This window comes from Phoxinus phoxinus, assembly GCF_949152265.1.
Source record: "Phoxinus phoxinus genome assembly, chromosome: 16".
Taxonomy (NCBI): domain Eukaryota; kingdom Metazoa; phylum Chordata; class Actinopteri; order Cypriniformes; family Leuciscidae; genus Phoxinus; species Phoxinus phoxinus.
In genome coordinates this window covers 27,887,065-27,906,730 of record NC_136891.1, presented here as the reverse complement: position 1 = coordinate 27,906,730, position 19,666 = coordinate 27,887,065, and the positions used below count along the sequence as shown (strand labels likewise).

At 38.9% G+C, this 19,666-nt stretch overlaps 1 protein-coding gene across 6 annotated transcripts in view; it reads left to right on the top strand.

Moving 5' to 3' along the window:
• syne2a (spectrin repeat containing, nuclear envelope 2a) overlaps nucleotides 1-19,666 on the top strand; it is an 89,328-nt gene that overhangs the window by 4,753 nt on the left and 64,909 nt on the right. For 3 of the 6 annotated variants that reach the window (XM_079583880.1, XM_079583879.1, XM_079583876.1), the window contains exons 2-29: nucleotides 606-729; nucleotides 3,492-3,553; nucleotides 4,084-4,179; nucleotides 4,312-4,389; nucleotides 4,494-4,586; nucleotides 5,833-6,023; nucleotides 6,132-6,331; nucleotides 7,017-7,117; nucleotides 7,272-7,361; nucleotides 7,494-7,607; nucleotides 7,700-7,837; nucleotides 8,443-8,607; nucleotides 8,694-8,806; nucleotides 9,051-9,219; nucleotides 9,641-9,737; nucleotides 9,845-10,038; nucleotides 10,307-10,477; nucleotides 11,528-11,665; nucleotides 11,816-11,917; nucleotides 12,636-12,812; nucleotides 12,899-13,057; nucleotides 13,144-14,979; nucleotides 15,122-15,256; nucleotides 16,165-16,346; nucleotides 17,146-17,224; nucleotides 17,613-17,722; nucleotides 18,140-18,278; nucleotides 18,349-18,500. In XM_079583880.1, the coding sequence (XP_079440006.1) occupies nucleotides 642-729; nucleotides 3,492-3,553; nucleotides 4,084-4,179; nucleotides 4,312-4,389; nucleotides 4,494-4,586; nucleotides 5,833-6,023; nucleotides 6,132-6,331; nucleotides 7,017-7,117; nucleotides 7,272-7,361; nucleotides 7,494-7,607; nucleotides 7,700-7,837; nucleotides 8,443-8,607; nucleotides 8,694-8,806; nucleotides 9,051-9,219; nucleotides 9,641-9,737; nucleotides 9,845-10,038; nucleotides 10,307-10,477; nucleotides 11,528-11,665; nucleotides 11,816-11,917; nucleotides 12,636-12,812; nucleotides 12,899-13,057; nucleotides 13,144-14,979; nucleotides 15,122-15,256; nucleotides 16,165-16,346; nucleotides 17,146-17,224; nucleotides 17,613-17,722; nucleotides 18,140-18,278; nucleotides 18,349-18,500 (5,369 nt within the window). In that variant the 5' untranslated portion in view covers nucleotides 606-641. The remainder of the gene's footprint in view (nucleotides 1-605; nucleotides 730-3,491; nucleotides 3,554-4,083; nucleotides 4,180-4,311; nucleotides 4,390-4,493; nucleotides 4,587-5,832; nucleotides 6,024-6,131; nucleotides 6,332-7,016; nucleotides 7,118-7,271; nucleotides 7,362-7,493; nucleotides 7,608-7,699; nucleotides 7,838-8,442; nucleotides 8,608-8,693; nucleotides 8,807-9,050; nucleotides 9,220-9,640; nucleotides 9,738-9,844; nucleotides 10,039-10,306; nucleotides 10,478-11,527; nucleotides 11,666-11,815; nucleotides 11,918-12,635; nucleotides 12,813-12,898; nucleotides 13,058-13,143; nucleotides 14,980-15,121; nucleotides 15,257-16,164; nucleotides 16,347-17,145; nucleotides 17,225-17,612; nucleotides 17,723-18,139; nucleotides 18,279-18,348; nucleotides 18,501-19,666) is intronic. The other 3 variants (XM_079583877.1, XM_079583878.1, XM_079583881.1) reach the window with 3 other exon arrangements.

Genomic DNA, 19,666 nt, shown 5'->3' with positions numbered 1-19,666 from the left:
TTAAATAAATTATGTGAATTTAAGTGATCAAACGTAACTGTAACAAAGTTCAAGTTCAGGGGAGGAGGCAGGAACAGCGTAACTTAAATCGTAAAATCAACATTAAAGGAGCGACAGCGACTGACTGGCAAAAACAGCAGTGTAAGATGTCCCAGGTCTGGTTCTCTCTCGCCCTTCACTGTAATCATTCCTTCTTATATCCTTCCGGAGTTCCTCCATGGGACTTGAGACCAGTGTGCTGTGCAGGTGTCTCTCATTAAAATTCGTTCCACCATCCACGGCTCTCGGCCCTGCCCTACTTTATACGACAGTTACGTACGTTAATAAAACTTGAATACATTAGCTCATCCATGAACATGATTTCTTCCTGAGTCCCGTCTGCTTTCCATCCTCTCTGGAGATGAAGAGGACAACTCCAATGATTCCACTCTCATTCACAGCGTCATCAAGCTAGGCTTTTGTTATTGTTTTGAATAAGCGACCTCTAGTGGCGAAACTTACTTTCTGTGCCTTTAATTTCATTGCAGTGTTTTTAATGATAATAACAGCAGAATACTGTATATGAATGCACATCATCATTTAGTTTTTTCCCCTCACCATTTCAGTGGGAATGAGAGTGTGAGAGTGTCGAGACAACAGTCATGGCATCAGGAGGAGAAACATGTGCTCCTGCTGAGGATGAGAGGGGTGTCCTGCTGGACATTGATGATGTACACTTGCTCTTACAAGGTCAGTCTTAACTCTTTTTTGGTGTTTGTTTTGTTTGTGTGTTTTATTCTATAAAAAATGGTTTTCTTAATCTGTCTGGTTAGATGTGCTATCTGAAAAAACAAACAAACAAAAAATGGACAAAAAGTCACACCTTTGCTGTTTGCGGTCAAAATTGACCGAACGTAGGAAATGAATGGGAAAGACCATAACACCGCAATTGTTTTTAATGTGTAACAATGTATATATCAACTTGTTGAACGAACACACACATAAATGAAGGGGTGACTGACTCACAACCACCCACACACACTGTTACACAGACAGAGAGAGAGTGAAATAATTGGGCTACTGTGGCTGTACGGCTTACTGCATATATACACCAAACTTTGATAAGATGTGGGGCTGATTTTCATATATAAGATGTATATTAAATCAAGAGAATAAGCATTGACATCAATCATAAGGAAATAATTTGAAATGAATGAGTCATTTACTGAAATGATTCTCCGATGTCTTTTGGGTAAAATATCTATCCCATCATAAATGCGCTGATCACCACCTAAGATAGACTGTTTGCTTTGTTATTTGTGCTATGGTCTCCTTCACATTTGTCTCCTCTTTCTGAGGTTTAGGGCGGATTCCAGGCGGCGGGATACATTGTAAACTGTTGACTCACTAAGCTTTCGTACAAAAACATGTTCTGAAAGGGTGTGCTAGAAGTTTATCTTTTTCACACTGCACAGACAAACACTAACAAACACAGAGAATCAAGTTGGCCATTGGATTTAGAATTTCAGTAAAAATAGCTGTCATGTTCACACAACAGGCCGAGACAAATTTTGAGTCAGAATTTCTTTGTGTAATTTTTCGCCCGAAAAGTTTATTTTATATTAAACTTATTTGTTTATATTAAACACTATTTGTCCTGTTTATGATCAAATTCGGTTGCAGTGACAATTTCTTAATTTATGTCAGGAGTGCAAAATAATCAATCGGTAACGTATGATATTTTGAATAGAATAACACACATTCATATTCATTCACGTGTGCTGCAGTTTATTTGTGTTCACATAGCTGCACTGAACAGCCCATTAGGGCTTTAAGTCCAAAAGTGTGCATACTTGGTGAAATAATGATATTGATATTTACACAAGCTTAATATTTACTAGACAGAATCATAATTTATATGCATTATCCGCTGATTTATGTGATCTGATGACCATTAGTGGCTTCCTGCGCTGTCTGTCTGTTTTCACTTCCCAGAGAAATGTTTCGACACATGAAACATGAAGCTAATAAACACATGATTATGATAGTATGATTTGAATGTGATTTTCATAAGGTTTGTGGTATTTTCATGCCTGTATGTACATCAGAGTTTGCATCACGCTGCTCAGACATTCCAAAACCCGACTAACTCCGATTGAACATGTTCAGTCGGGTGAAAACAAACCCCGACAAATGCCAGCAAACGCCGACAGGGGTACACCAACTGATCCGACAAATCCAGACGAACGTGTCTTTCGGTGCGGTATGAATTGGCCTTAAGTAACTCGTTTTCCTTTTTCTAGAACCTGTTGATTACCATCTTGAGTAAACATTATAGTGAGTACACACTAACTTTACAGTTAAAGTATGTAATTTCTACTCCATGAAACCCATTGCAAAAATAATGATTGGTTTCCCGAACACTCTCCGTGTCTGCAATTGGTTGGCCAAACAGTTAGTCCCACCGAAAACTCGCAGCTTTTCACATTTAACACCTCAGGCGTCAATTGAGAACACAAAGTTGTATTTTTTTTTTTTTACTGTATTATTCTTTTTTCTGAATGATTATTCATTTACCATGTTTCCTCAGTTCAACTTTAGCTGTTTTATGAAGCAAACTGTTTACTGTGTGTCAGTATTTCTGTCAATAAAAAGCATTGCAGTGTTTGCTCGACTCAGTTCAGACAGTCTCTGCTCACTGGCGCATGGTTTCCAGGCAGCCGAATGTTTGCTATGACGACAGTCTGTCTGAAATCATGTTTGAGTGACATCACATGTTTCTCTCTTTAGTGCAATGATGACACTTATGTCATTTGAATAAATTACTTTCAACAAGTTAGCAGTTTGAGTTAGTTCTAACTAACAGATTTTATGAATTATTGCTATTGTTGTAGATTAGTGCTTCTGCTGCAGAGCAAGTACAGGAACTTGCTACTGCCAATGCATACACCGACACGCCGCTGTAAGCATTTTAGACATACTGCTTCTGCACAAATAGCATATAAAATGACCCGTATCTGATCTATATCTATATCATAATGAGGGAATGGGCCAGGCTACCTTTAATAGCATGGGAGGAAGTTTAAATGAAATCCAACTGGGATGGGTGGGTGGTTGAGCCGACTCAGCGTCTTCAGGGAAACACTTAATGAAGGAAAATTTCATACAGAAACAAAGGAATATGGTGTCTCTCAAACCCTTGTTTGAGGTGGAGGCTGTTGGTGGCTCAGAGATCGGTAAGTCGAGCCAGGTTTCCAGTGGTCATGCAATGTTCTCTGCTTTATAAATAGTTATGTATTAAGACATGCTGTGTTTTTGATGTGCTATATAAACCAGAAAGCCCCAAAGCTGTTCTCTGGCAAGATGTGTACATATTTGTGCATGGATGTATTCTAGTTATGCCGATGTTCTCATACTTATTCCTACACACACACACACACACACACACTGTTTTTCAACTTGTGAGTTTGGTCCAGGAATAAATAATTTCTGATATTATATTTTTTTAACAGTGGAACAGGAACAGATTCAGAAGAGGACGTTCACAAACTGGATCAATGCACAGCTCTCCAAGGTAAACCCAAGAACAACTCATAACTTACGTTAATGACTCTGGCTGTGAAGTCTATGTTATCGGGTTAAACTGAGGCCGTGGCTGAATCGCTGACTCACTGGTCGATAAGGAAGTTCTTTTCTGCTCCATCTGCCTTTGAGCTTTGCAAATGGCAAGGAGCTTGATTTATTTATAGCTTCCCCACGGCAGCGGTGCACTTCAACAGGCTGTAACATGAGCCATGTAGCCCATCCATTGCCACTTGGCCGCTTTTTTTAAACACAGGTGCTCTAAACCTCCTGCAAGTGATAACCTGTGGAGATCTCCAGTGATCTGCCGAGCAGCTACAGACTGTTGCATCATTTTACATCAGATTAACTCATTACTCCGAGTTTAACATCAGTCTTCTGCAACAGAAGATAGTAGTAGATATTACAAAGGTTTTATTACTTTTCTACTTTTGCCACCATAGCTTGACATCAGAAATGCTCTATGTATTGCCATGTGAACACTATCAACACTTTAAGATAAAATGCTGATGTGTGTTTCAGAGGAGCCCTCCAACCGCTGTCCAGGATCTGTTCTCGGATCTTCGAGATGGGACTCGACTACTTGACCTACTGGAGGTGATGAGCGGTCAACGCATGGTGAGTGCTACGAAATATCACTGACATAACACTGAGATTACGCCAAGAAGGTATTTATTTACAGCGAATCATAGAAATGTTTTGCATGCAGTCACGATTAGCATACAATGGAGTTTGTTTGTTTCTCTGTAGAAGCGTGAGCGGGGTCATGGTGTGTTTCAGCAGAGAGGCAATGTCGAGACCGCTTTGAACTTCTTGAAGAATAAATCTGTAAGAGGGTTTTTGTGATTCTCATATGACTGAGGATGATTTTGTCTGTTTGGACATTAAGATTCATATACAAATGGGATAAACAGCCGTCTATGTTCTCTCAGATCAAGCTGGTGAACATAAACATCCCAGACATCATCGAGGGGAAACCTTCCATCATTCTGGGTCTGATATGGACCATCATCCTGCACTGCCATGTGCGTATAACAATAAATGAAGAAACCATGTGTCTTTACAAAAACATGCATGTCATATATACATGCATCTTTCTTTGCCTTGAGCTGTTTTTTCATTGTTTACTTTAAGACCTTTACCATTTGAGTTCAGAGAGGTGCTGTACTTTTTGAAATGTGAGATTCCTCCAGAAGAGAAAAGAACATAAAAATAATGATACAGCATAGAGGAAACCTATAGTATTATGTATTCTTCAGAAGATTATTTTATGTCAGGGAACTTGGTTTGAATGAGTTTAGTGGTTCTATTTAGTCATATAGTGCTTATAGTTTAGTAAGGGTGTGTACAGTATGAAAAAATGATGTATTGAAAAATTTGTCATAATTTATATACACTACAGTTCAAAAGTTTGGGGTTGGTTAGATTTCTTAAATGTTTTTGAAAGAAGTCTCTTTATGCTCAGAAATGCATTTATTTAATCAAAAAGACAGTAAAACTGTAATATTATCACAAATAGTATTACAATTTAATAACTTTTCACTTTTTATTATATTTTAAATATATTTTGAGAAAATGTAAAAGGTGTGGCCTAATGGTTAGAGAGTCTGACAATCGCTCCCTGGGTGCCGCAGCAAAAAATGGATGCCCATTGCTCCAGGTGTGTGTGTGTATTCAATACTCACTGCTGTGTGTGTGCGCACTTGGATGGGTGAAATGCAGAGCACAAATTCTGAGTATGGGGCAACATACTTCGGTACACGTAACTTTCACTTAAATGTAATTTATTCCAGTAATGGGAAAGCTGAATTTTCAGCATCATTTACCCCAGTCTTCAGTGTCACATGATCCTTCAGAAATCATTCTAATATGCTGATTTGCTGCTCAAGAAACATTTCTTATTATTATGATCAATGTTGAATGAAAACGCTTGTGCTGCCTAATATTTTTGTGAAAAATGTTATAATTTGACGAAGAGAAAGTTAAAAAGAACAACATTTATTTGAAATCTTTTGTAAATGTATAAATGTCTAGTGTTTTGATCAATTTATTTGTCCTTGCTGAATAAATGTATCAATTTCGTTCAATAAAATGAAATGTTACTGACCCCAAACTTTTGAACAGTACTGTACATATCAATGATGATGTATATTATATGCATATTTTTATGGAAAAGTGATCCAAAATCTACTGCATAAATGAATGTTTTCCTGATTTCCTTTTTGCCAATACATCTGTATTAAACATGCTCACTTCTCCTCATTACTACAGATAGAAGAGCTAGCCAGCACTCTCTCATTTGGATCCCGTTCATCCTCCCTGGACTCTCTGTCCAGTCTAGATTCTTTTCCTGGATCTCCAGGTAGTAGTCCTGTTCCTCGAGGAGCATCACCGCTCCACAACCGCTTCCGTCTGTCTGCTAAGAAGGCTTTGCTCCTGTGGGTTCGGGACCAGTGCCAGAAGTGAGCTTCATCTAGCTAATGATTTTAAGCACTTTAAAAGTTTGGTCAAATTGTACAGTCTGTTTGATGGCCACTCCAATTGTTTCTCGAAATATTTGATTTCTCCAGAGTTGGTTGCTCAGCCAGTGTGAGGGACTTTAAGTCCAGCTGGAAGAGTGGTGAAGTGTTCCTGGCCATCCTCTGCTCCCTTAGACCTGATCTGGTGGACCTCTCCCAAGCCCAGACCAGCAGCCACCTGGAAAACCTGGAGAAAGCATTTCACCTTGCTGAGAAGGAGCTTGGAATTCCCAGACTGCTTGAGCCAGAAGGTGAAAACTATTAGCACTAGCAGCATCCCAGTTTGTCCCAGTCCCAAATGCCACCCTCAGTCCTTGCGGTCCTCCTCCAATTCCACACTTTTTATAGGCTGATGGGTAATAGTCTGCTGTGAAGTCTGTATTTCCAAACTGGGATCTGCAATGTGATGCATGTGGATCTTTGAGAAATTTGAAAGGGAAAATAGGCATTGATTAAATGTAATACATTTTTGTATGTATTTAGTTTAATTCTGCTTTCTAAGGACTGGTTTGAAGACATGTACTGTGGTTCACACTTCTAAGGTGGCCTCAAGATGACTTAACATGATTCAAGATATGACAAAACAAAACAATTTAAAATAAGCAACTACAAAACAAGATATTTATTTTATTAATTTACCCTCTCAACGACTCGCTTGCTAAACCTGAATATGCTGGATGAGGTAGCTCCCCCCAAAAAAGTGTTTTTATATATAAATATTATTTCTACAATATAAGTGACTCTTTGTATATGAAAATAACAGGTGCTTTTATTTATAAACATATATATATATATAATATATATATGTGTATATGTGGATGTCCTCTGCAAGGGGATCATCATTTTCAGTTTGAAAAAGTATTTATGTATTTCAATGTATTTATGCTTCTTTTATGGTTTTTGAAAGTTTATGCACTTTTTAAAACCTCTTCACAGACGTTGATGTCAGTAACCCTGATGAGAAGTCCATCATGACATACATTGCTCAGTTCCTGCAGTACTCCAATGATCTGCCCTTAGTTGATGATGGTTTTGAGGTGAGGCCAACTGAATCTCCCAGCCAGATCTGTGCTTTTGCTGGTTTCTCTCTTTTTTTATTTACTTCCTCTCTCTTTCGAAACCCCTGGCCTTTGCTATGGCCCTCCAACTTCGCTTCCTCTTACTCTGTCACCCCCTCCTGGTTGGACGCAGCTCCAAACTCTGCTCTTTCCCACATGCCTCTCTCCTGTCAACCTCCCTACATACTTCACTCCTGCTGTACTGGCCTCCCCACTGCACCAGGTATAGGCGTCACGGATCGCTTGTGAATTCCTCCTATGTATCATTCCAGAGTCAGCCTTTACTTGTTTCAGCATGTTTTCTGATTCAACAATAAATCTCTGATTCGGTTCTCTTTCCTTGCCCTGCCCTAAGGCTTCACCTAATCAAAAAGCCAGAGAGATGAAATGCTGGCTACAGCGAGCCTATCAGGAATTACTGGAGGCATGGGCCTTCACAGGGGGGGGAGGATATGCAGAAAGGCATCAGGTATGCTGAATGTTAAATCATAAATCATCACTTCTTAATGTTAAACACAACTTATGAATAGCCCTGAATGAGTGACTTTGTTTTTATCCAAGGCATTTCAGAACTTTGTGGGAACTTATTATGATCAGCGACGTCCAGTTATTCCAGTGCTTAGTGCAATGAGACGCTGCGCTAAACCCAGTGAGGAGCAAATGGCACTGAGGAAGGCCTGGGACACAATGGAGGAGAAGGTAAATTCTGACTATTAAATGTCTCAAAATACATATTGAATCTGTGACAGGTCTGATAGTCTTGGTTCGAACTGTACGAAATACGAACAAATTATAAAACAAAATCCTGCAAAACAGTTTCTGAATTTAAAGCTGTCATGGAAAAACCTTATAGCAGTATAACTTTATTTGCTTTAAAACATAATAAACAAAAGATGAATGATGTATTAAACATAACAAGTAACAACCTAATAAAGTAACCTACATTTTTTATTAATTACATATAAATTAAAACCCTAAATAAATTAAAAAAACATGACAACATATAGTAATATAGCTTTCTAATGAACTTGACATTGTGTACTATGAATATTGTTGGGTCTGTGATGCATTACTTGTTTTTCCATTGATGTTTGGGATAAAAGGAATCTGCTAAATGCATACATATAAATGTTAATAATAAATTATTTGAATATAAATTCAATCCTGTAACATTTAATTTTAAAAAACAATTCTAATATATTCTTAAAATATATTTAAAAATAATATGTATCACTTGTTTTTTTGTTGGGACTAGTAAACATTCAGCACGATTATTTTGTAAACTTTTTTTTCTTCTTTCCTAGTTACAAGAGTACAGAACAGAGCTCGATGTTGCTTTGCCAGCCCCTCTGAACACATTGGGCCGGTGGCTCCAGCTTATGGAGACTGTGCTCTCTGAAGACAGCGGGAGAACAGAAGATCATGTTCTTGCTGTCAGAGATGCCAGACACAAGCAAGAACAGCTGAAGGTCAGTGTGCTGCCATGTATTATCATGCTTCAATGTGTATTTCTGAATTACATGTGTCTCTGTTTTTATGCTTTCTGTTTCTTTAGGTCTTAGTTGAGGAATTAAGCCAGCACTTGAACACCCTTCATCAATACCGTAACACAGATGATAACGGCTGTCCTCAAGTTCCAATCGAGAAGCTAGAGGAAATCAAGAGACGGTTGGAAAACAAAATCTATTTAGTCCTCCCTGCTGAAAAGACCAGCATTGTGTTTTGAACATGGGATGCTGGTGTCCCTACCAGGCTTCTTAAATAGCTTCAAGACTCCCTAGACTAGCACCAAACCAGCACTGTTTGCTGATCTAAAAGGTCTTTTCAGCAGGGCCATCCTTCATTTTTTTCTCATTGTTGTCCTCTTTAGAAATCCAGGTTCCTTGCTAATGTTCCTTGTTCTCTATGTTAGTTTCACCAGTGCCAGAGTGACAGCCAAATACCACGGCATCAAGCTACAATACAAAGAGCAGATGCATCATGTTCTTGACCTACTGGGACAGTTGAAGTCTAAGCTGAGCTTGTGGAGAGCACCTTACGGCTCCCAGGAGTCTGTGCACTCTCTGCTACAGGATTGGCATGTATGTGGCCATTTATGGTTTCCTTAAACATCACCACCACTAAACTTCCTACATATCTTTTCATTTTCGTGAGTTGAGTAGTTTTCCTGTTCGCTTGATGACGTTTAATGTTCCTGACAACCGCTATAGTCCTGTTTAGCCACTTATTAGAAACTGCCTTTTTCAAAGCATGTAAAAGCTTTAAAAAATCTCAAGCGGACTATTACTGATGTATTTCGTTGTTGTTGATGAGATATCTTGAGCTTGTGTTCACCACAGACCTTATTTCAAGCATTTAACCAAAATCCAATTTAAAAAAAGCACTGACAGGTTGAATGAAACCTAAGATGATCAATTGTTTCCAGATTTTAGGACTCATTCCTACAGCACTCTATGTTCTTTAATTCTTTGACTTGTAAGCAATGTGTATATGTCCAATTAGGACACTGTTGACAAGCGAGGCCTGGTGTGGATGTTGAAGGAAGCACTTCATAAGTTGAAGGACACAGCAGTCAGTTATACAAGCAAAGCAGCTTTGGGTAAGATTGTGTTGATTGAAGTTCTGTTATACTTTGGTTTAACAAAAGCCGTTGGCTGCTTTCTGTGACTTATGTCTGATTTGCCCTCTCTTCTCTTTCTTTTTCAGCAGACGATACACCTGTGGTGAACAGGCAAGTAAAAGAGGCTGATAGTGAGACAGGTGTCAGTGCAGAAGCTGCAGAAGTTGTCAGATCCACCATGGAGCGTGTGCTGGCTGCGTGGGAGTCCTACAAAGACTGCCTGTATCTATTACAGGTCTGGTTGGGGCAGGAGGGCCAATCACAGGCTCAGGGGAAAGAGGTACATAATTTTTCTTTAAAAAATAACAAAAGTATACAGTGGCCACAAAAATATTTGGACACCTTAACCGTGTTTAAAATGTATTGATGATACATTACCTTTCATTAGACATCAAAATATTAAAGCAAAGGGCATTTATCTTTGTTAGGATGTTTGTTTGGTTCAAGTCATGAGGGTGATAGCTTAGGTTTGGGCATTATTTTTGTTCATGGTTGCTTTTTTCAGAGTTTCATTTGTCATTCGTCTTGTGATCTCTTTCATAATGCAGCAGAAGCATTTTTCCGCCAGCCTGAATGAGTGGAGTTCACATCAAGCACAGTTGAACGAGGCGGGAAACTTTCTCATTGAGATGAGTGACACCTCCACCAGCCGCTCTCTGACTGAAGAGCTCCGCAGACTCAACATGCAGTGGGCTGACTTCATAAAAAGGACCAAGTTTGTGAGTTTGTAAAGACAGACCCCTCTAGTTTTCAGCAGGGTCTAAAATAACACTTGCCAAGCACCAAAAATGTGAGTAAAAGTTGTCTTTGACAAAGAAATAAAGCAGTTTCTGGTAACTTTTCTAAGAATCTGCAACATAATACACTATCTCTCGCAAACATGAACTTCGACACCAACATTTCAGTGGAAAGTTTATCTAGGATGCCTGTTAAAAAATGTTTACACGCATAGTATCACATGACTATTCACAAGACTATTCACTTACTTTACAACACCAATTTCAGAATATAATTTAAGTATGAGAACAAAACATTTTTGTATTAGCAGCTGCAAAACACGATGACACAATGGGCTGCATTGTGCAATAAAAGCAGTTGTACCAACAAAAGAGCAACTGTATGTAAGTCCTAGATAGTCTAGCACAGCTGATGCGCCTTTAGCTGTTTTTTGAAAATGGGCAGGTTATTCCACCAGTAGGGAAGTGTCAAGGTAATGGCCCGTGAAAGTGCCTCTGTGATGGCACCACAAGTCGACATTCACTTGCAGAACGCAAGCTTCTGAAGGGCACATAAGTCTGAAGTAGTGAGTTTAGGTATAGGGGTGCAGCAGAGCCAGTGGTTGTTCTGTAGGCAAATTCATTCGCAAGAAGGTGTGGCAAAAAAGGTTATTTTGGATCCTTGCAGTTTTTCAATTACAACTTGTTCTACTGGATTGAGTAAATAGTTTTGTCTTTAAACCTCCAAGACCCAGCCTTTTATTATCTTGTAAGTTGCACAACTTGTTGGTTGATCTTTACAAACTATTTTTCACTTTCTTTGAGTAATACACTGACAAGCTGGTACTTTAGACTATTGTGTTTCAAAAGCACAGGAGCATTCTGTTCTGCTTCATCATTTGTCCTTACTGTTGATCAAAGCATGTGTATATGTTTTGTTCTTTGTCATTTTACATTCTACACCATTGAACAGATTATGGTTATTGATTTTTTAAATGTATATTCTTGTTTAACAATGAAGGGCTTATGCTATTTTTAATGGCATGTTTTCAGACAGTGGCCCCTCAGCCCATCTGTATAGTCCTGGGTGTTCAAGCTGCTCAGGGCCTAATGCAGGAAGCTGGCTGGATGCTTAGAGAGACTGTGGCTGTGTCATCTGCACCTCTTCGTATTTACAGGAAAAAACTACAGGTATACTGATCTTTCTATCCTTGCTATAGTGCTTCATGCAATTCGCACTGGATGTTTTAGGATGTTTTTTATTCTAAAAAAACTAGATGTTTTTTTTAATTGCTTTGTTTGTCTTTCTTAATTTTTATGCTTGTTTTATCCTTTACTCAGGGCATAACTAAGAAGATTTCCCAGTTTGATTTGCACTCTTTATCTCCATCTCCAGACTGCAAAGAGGAAACTATTCAGATACTCAGACAAACTCTCCCAGAGGTTAGGCAATATTCTGTCAGGTGTTCAGGTTAAATATATTAGATGTGTTGTAGATTAACAAAATAGTTCACTCAAAAATACAATTATTTAGTCATTATTTATTTGACCTTAGTTATCGCGTTGAACACATAAATACAATTTTAAAGAAACTCCATCAAGTCTTTGAGTGAACGAATAATTTTTTTTGTCAGTGTTTCCAAAAAAAAGTTCATCAGACATGTTCAGTTGTACATGTCTATTTATACAGTGATTTTCACTAAATGATTATCATGGCCAAAAGAATTAGGAAAACAATATTATCGTAATCTCTAAAGAAATTTTGTAAGAAAAAAATAAACCTATCAGTAAAATGAATCTTCTCTGACAAGATTTTGTATGACATTAGTAGCTACACACTGACTCAACGTCTTTTTTTTCTTTCATTTTTCGATGGGTGGCAACCAGAGTTAAGGTGCAATGCCGACTTCTATGTTGAAGGTCAACCAGATAATTGCTGGTGCTTGATTATTTACATTATTAATATATTTGTAGTATTAATGCAATATATTGGTTATCGTCAAGGTGGGTAAATTGCGTCACCCTTAATTTGGAATATCGTGAGGGCGGATAAACAATGTATAATTTTGTATTAACTATCCATTTAAAACACCCTGTCTGTAATGAGAGTAGTTCTTTTAAACTAGGAAGTGAGCAAATCTGTGGACATGTTTCTGTGCAGATATTTGAAACTTTGAACCGGGTGGATCAGGTGTGCAAGGGACTTCAGAGAGCGGCCTCTCTGCTCGAAGGCAGGCTGGCTGAGCTTGAAAACTGGAGCTCAGAGGCCCAAGATGTCTGGCAGCTCCTAAAAGATAGGCAGCATAGGGGCCACTGGGGGCCACATCTCAGGACTAAAGTGAGCAGAATCAACAATTCTTGAGTTCATTTGGTTGATCAAAGCAGAGATTTCACATTTGTCGTCTCTTTTGATTCCCATTGCAGGCGCTGATCTCCAGAGGTCTACAATTGGAAGGACAGGTGGTGACAGAAGGTGAGGACCTGCAGGTGCTTGTGACATCGGTGCAAAATAAATCCTCCTTGCCTTATCTCAGCACATCAGGCCTACAAGACCGATTGAAATGGACTGTCTCTCACTGTCAGGTGCATTTTTTTTGCAGACCACTATCAGTTAGGGAATGTTTAAAATCTTGATGATGTAAATTCTCACAACTTCCTCTGTCTGTTAGGAGGTTACTGAGATGCTCAGTTCTCATGGAGTGAAGCGCGAAGGACAGCCTGAAGGTGAACAACCGGCTACCAAGGTTTTTGTCCATGCACATTCTCAGCTTGAATACCAAACTGAAACCTTTCAAGACAATTTGGATCAGGCATTCTCAAAAAGCAGCAAACTTTTTCTAGAGAGCCCAGTAGAATCTCAAAACAAAGAACATCATTCCTCTCAGCTGCTGTCAGAATTGGAAGCCACTGGCTTACATCCCCAGGTTCTTCCTCAGCTTCATGATAAATCTGCCAATGAACATTGGAAAGATATATACCAAGTACAGCAAGCAGAGGTAAAACAGCCTTTGCTTTCATCTGTTGTTGTCAGGAAGGTTCAAATGAAACCCCAGACTGAAGTTCATCTTATCTCTGTAGACTCGAGCCAAACCAGTAGCTTTGGACCATCAAACCTTCAAGTTGTGTCTGTAAAGTCAAGCCAAACCAGTGGCTTTGGCCCCTCAGACCCTTTCCAGGTTATCTCTGTGGACTCAAGCCAAACCAGTGGCTTTGAACCGTCAGGGACTCTCCAGGTTATCTCTACAGACTCAATCCAAACCACTAGCTTTGGACCATCAAACCTTCAAGTTGTCTCAGTAAAGTCAAGCCAAACCAGTGGCTTTGGCCGCTCAGACACTTTCCAGGTTATCTCTGTAGACTCAAGCCAAACCAGTGGCTTTGGACCGTCAGGGACTCTCCAAGTTATCTCTACAGACTCAATCCAAACCAGTGGCTTTGGACCATCAGGCCCTCTCCAGGTTCTCTCTACAGACTCAAGCCAAACCAGTGGCTTTGGACCCTCAGGCCCTTCCCAGGTTATATCTGTAGAATCAAGCCAAACTAGTGGCTTTGGACCCTCAGGCCCTCTCCAGGTTATCTCTGTAGAATCAAACCAAACCAGTGGCTTTGGACCCTCAGGCCCTTTCCAGGTTCTCTCTAAAGACTCAAGCCAAACCAGTGGCTTTGGACCCTCAGGCCCTCCTCAGGTTATATCTGCAGACTCAAACCAAACCAGTGGCTTTGGACCCTCAGGCCCTCTCCAGGTTATCTCTGCAGAATCAAGCCAAACCAGTGGCTTTGGACCGTCAAGCCCTTTCCAGGTTATTTCTGCAGAATCAAGCCAAACCAGTGGATTTGGACCCTCAGGCCTTCTCCAGGTTATCTCCACACACTCAAGCCAAACAGTCCCTCTCCAGGTTTTCTATACAGACTCAAGCCAAACCAGTGGCTTTGGATCAACAGACCTTCAAGTTATTTCTACGGGCTTGGGACAAAACAGTGACATTGAGCCATCAGACCTTCTCCAGTCTACATCTTCAGCTACTTTCAGCCAAAGCACTTTGCCTAAATCATCTGCTTTTCAAACCTCTTTGGCATCCCCACACAAAAGAGAAAGAGTTTTAGCAAGAAGCCTCAGCTTTCCCCAGCCCAATGAGCCATCACAGTCTCCATCCTCACCTTTATCCTGTCCAAGCACTTGTTTGGATACACCGGTTACAGTAACTCAACTAAGAACACCAATCAAACAGCACCTTCATTCACCAACAAAATGGCAACCTCAGACCTCAGTGACAACCCTAGACCAGAGACAAATGGTTCTAGCCAAAAGTCACAGCTTACCACAGCCATCAGAGGCTATAGGTGTTCCTCATGTCCCAGTACGAAATGAGGTGTATGCCAGAGCTCAGGCTTTAGCCAGGAGCAGACTGGATAAAGCCAAACAGCACCTGCATGAACACATACAGGATGTCATCACTGTAATCGGTACCAGAGACAAATCTAAAAAACAATCCAAGAAAAAACAGGTGCGACCATTTCAAATCTTGTGAATTTTCAATCCAATAATTATTTGCAATCAAATAATAATATAAAAAAACAAAACGTATGGTTGGCCAAAACACATTCACACAAGCTATTAATGTCTGCTTCTGTCTTTATGTTCTATAGGCAATATCACGTCTTCTGAGGCCTGCAGTGTTGGAGATGTTTCTAGAAGCTGTGAAGGGAATGGGGGATTTCTGCTCTGATGCCCAGCTCAAAGACATGGACCTCCTGTCTCAGTCAGTCAGGGTCCAATGGGAGGTAAGGGTAGTTTATTTATTTCCAAACCATTGGTATTTTCTGACACTTGGTGTTCCAGCCGGCAGTCTGGGTGGCCAATAGGATCTGGCTGTAGACTTGCCCTGCACTTTCCGACTTGCACTCTCAGTCACCTGCACCTCCTCTGTCAGTGACATCACTTGCAAGTCTGCAGCCAGACCCTTCTCCTGGGTGGCCAATGCCACCATGACTCTTATGTGACCTTGTCCCAGCATAATTGATTAAATCAACATCCTTTTGATTGAACTACTATAAATATGAACTTTACTTTGTGTATGTTATTTAAGCAGTATAATACTCTGGATTCAGCTAACACATACTTTAATCTACTTAATCTAATGTATGTGAGCATAACTGCATTAAACCTAAATTAGTTATTAAACCTTATTCAGTATTTTTTTTTAAAAACCGTTCTCATTCTATAATGGTTAAATTATCAAGGATTGTTGTAAAATGGATCATTTATTGACTGCATGCATGTTTGGACAGGTTGATATATAGATAGTTACATGTTTTCCTTTCAGCTATATACCGGTAATCACATTTTGCCTGTTTTGCTCTCTAACCAGTTAGTCAAGTTAGCAAGCCTTTTCAGCACCGCAAAGAAGACTCCTTTGATCTGATCTAGAACTGAAACTAGAATATTAACTCATATTAGCTGAAACGTAGCTGTACACTACCAGACAACAGTAGTAGTCAAAGTTTTTATATTTATCGTTATAATCCATCTGTATAGATACAAATACATTTTATTATATCATTTTATTGTACACTTTAATATATCATCATTGTATATTATATCATTATTGTGTAAGAGTTTGGAAGTAGTTAATTAATGATTATTGTGTAAGAGTTTGTAAGTAGTTAATTAATGAAGGATTGTGCCTCAGGAATGTGCCAGAGCATCTGAGCGCTCAGTGCATCTGGAAGCCTTGAGAATAATTAAAGAGAGTCTGCAGCCTGCAAAGAGTGTTCTTCTCAGCACTGCCGACCTGAGGACGGACACAAAGAGAGCGGAGAGCATTCAGCACCACACAGACTCCACAAGTGACCTGGCACCATGCCAAGACAGGTGAGAAATGGAGGGAAAACTTTGGTTTTATATACTGAAAAGTTTTATATGTCATATTATATTAATAATATATTTCCTAGTACAGTATATGCTTTAGAAATAAAATACTTTCTATATTTAATGGACATTTTATTGTTCTAAGACCTGCCTCACACATGCTCAAATATAACAACAGTGTTTTGTTAAAAAAAAGTTATGACATTCAAAAGAGTGGGGTCAGTAAGAATTTTATTTTAAAAGAAATTCAGCAAGAATGCATTAAATTTATTAAAGGGACAGTAAATACATTTATAATGTTACTAAATATTTAAAAAAATATTAAGATTTAAGTTGCATATGTTTTTTTAAGCATTGATAATTTCACCAGCTCAGCATATTAGAATGATCTCTCATGAGACACTGAAGACTGAAGCAATGGCTGCAGAAAATTCAGCTTTGTCATCAAAGGAATAACTTGCATTTTAAAATGTTAAAATTGTGATCTTAAATTCTAATAATATTTCAAAATATTACTGCTTTTGCTGAATTTTGATCCAATACACAGCCTTGGTGAGCATAAGAGGCTTCTTTTAAAAACATAAACAATTCAACTGACCCCATACATTTGAACATTTGATTTTGAGTGTGTCTTCCTCAAACTCTGGCCTTTCTTATAGCCAGACTACACTAACTAATGTGGGCTCTTGAGTATTTCTGTTTGTGTACTGTACATACTTTGTCATAGTATGTATATGAACTATAATTCTAATTAGCTTTATATAAAAGTCTGCTAAGTGAACACGTGCATGTGTGTTCTCAGCAGGGGGGGAGCAGTCAAGGATTGTGTCCTGCTGAGAGAGACTCGACTGCTAGATGACCTAAGCCTCGTCCACTCACAGGTACACGTGCTCATGCTGCATGTCTGTGTGTGCGCGACATGACTGTTTTATCTCTTTTTGATTAGTGCAGTATTTTTTTCTTCTCAGTCACTCAAACCAACATGACTTTACACTAACAGAAACTAAAGCATCTGTTTTAGCGTTATATCTGCCCGGTGTTAACATGGCACGTTTTCCTGGCATGGTGGAGTTAGCTTGTAGCCAAACATTGAGCTAAATCTTATGAAAACTTCTCAGCTCTGATTGGATGTTGTTGACCTTCTTAAGCACATGGACAGCTCAGAGGAGTTAATCTGCTGAGATTGGTTAGGGCTGCTGAAGAGTGTATTTGCTTGTTCTGGGGTCGTTTGACCCTACTTGTAATGACACTGTGGTCGTTCTCTCTCAGGCTGTTGTCCAGACCAACATTGTAGAGATTAAACAGATACCAGAGAGAACCATCATCCACCCCTGTTCAGCACAGGAAGAGAGGGTTACTGAACTGGAAGCTAAGAGCAGGTAAGCACTTTTTATGCAAGTCTCTGCCTTAAAGTTGTTTAAAGAAGTATATATATTTAGATATTGGAAATGGCTTAGAACCCTTATATGTATGTAGCTTATATGCTTGCTGCTACATTTCAAAATGCTCATAATGATTACTTAATGAAATAAGTAAAGAAATAATGTGTTATTTATTAAAAAATATATTTTAAATTATTTATTTTAAAAAATCATCTTTACAAGCATTTTATATTTATTTATGGTTTATTTGAATAGGGACAGATACAATATACACAGATAAACCTGAAATAAACAGCCATCCAATGCTACTATCATAATCAAAAGCTAATACTGTACTTAAAACCTAAACATGAGTAATATGCTCTAACCTAAACAAGTTTGTAGCTGAATTAACCATATATGTATATTTTCTAGTTACTGTACTGCACAGTCAGTCCTCCATCAGAAGTTGCTTAACAACAGTCAGCAGCTGGGATCAGAGTTTCCCATCAGCCCCGGCAGCAACACCAGTTTCTCTGCTGACTCATTGAGAAGCCAACTCAAGCACCTACTGGTAAGTCTCACGCACCACTTTCCTGCATTTAGGGTGCATTTTGTATACAAATAGCTGTGTGCTCATTTAGGCTCTGAAGGACCAGACGGAGGCTCTGTGGTGTGAGTTTGAGCTTCAGTATTCCCAGAGCTCTCAGCACATGGAGGATGGCTGTAACATGGAACAGGAGAGAGCGCAGCTCATTCAACAGTGGAGGGGACAACAGATGTGCATTCAGGCCAGGTAAGACATGTACATGGTCTCTTTCAAAACCCTGAGAGCTGCCCACATATGCTAAAGTATGTTTAGGTTTGTTTCAAAGTAAACAACTAAATGATGCTGCCTGCTAAGATTCGTTATTTTGGACAAATTCTAAGGCATCACTCTAAGGGCCAGATTTACTAAACGGAAAATTAGCGAGAGCGCAATCCCATAAATGTGCCGATGGGAGTGGAAAGTTGTGCGCTTGATCTACTGACGACTCGCAAATTAAAGAACACTGACGCAGCCGGATAATTTCCATAATGACCAACACAATCTACCCAGAGCTGCACAAATTAGGTTTAAGACATGCTTTTTGGGGGGCTGTAAATAATGGCGCAAATGCCAGTAAATTAAGGTCAAACCTTAGTAAATAGTGGAGTGGCTAAGTGATATAATCGTTCAGTTTATGATACAAGCGTGAAAATTGGCATGAGCAGTCATAAACATAAGCACTAAGCCGCTCCACTAAAATCACCTTGCATGATTCATTTAAATACTCTGACAGTAGTTTTTTAATGCCGAAAGAGGGTTTCCGCTGGCGCAAGCTGTTAGTAAATCTGTCTCATAGACTACAGTTATTGTTAAAAAGTTTGGAGTAAGATTTTTTAAATGTTTTTGAAAGAAGTTTCTTATACTAACCAAGGCTGCATTTATTTGTTTCTATTTATTTCTACTATTCAAAATTACTGTTTTCCATTTTAATATATTCTAATGTAATTTATTTATTTGTTCAATTTATTTCTACTATTCAAAATAACTGTTTTCCATTTTAATATATTCTAATGTAATTTATTCTTGTGATAAAGCTGAATTTTCTTCAGTCATTACAGTCTTCAGTGTCACATGATCCTACAGAAATCATTATGACATGCTGATGATCATTATCTTATCATTATCTATGTTGAAAACAGTTTTGTCAACATTTTTCATTTATTTATGAAAAGCATTATTAAAAATAGTTCTCAGTAAATAAAAATAATAAATATTTATTGAAATCATTTGTCAAGTCTCTCTTGTGCTCTATTTGTCTGGCTCACAGAGCTGTTGTCTATGTAAATCAGGTCCAAATCTGTCACTTATGAGGACATTGGGCTATTGGGATACTGCAAGGGAGCTCACTAGGTTGTGGAACAGAGATACTGTTA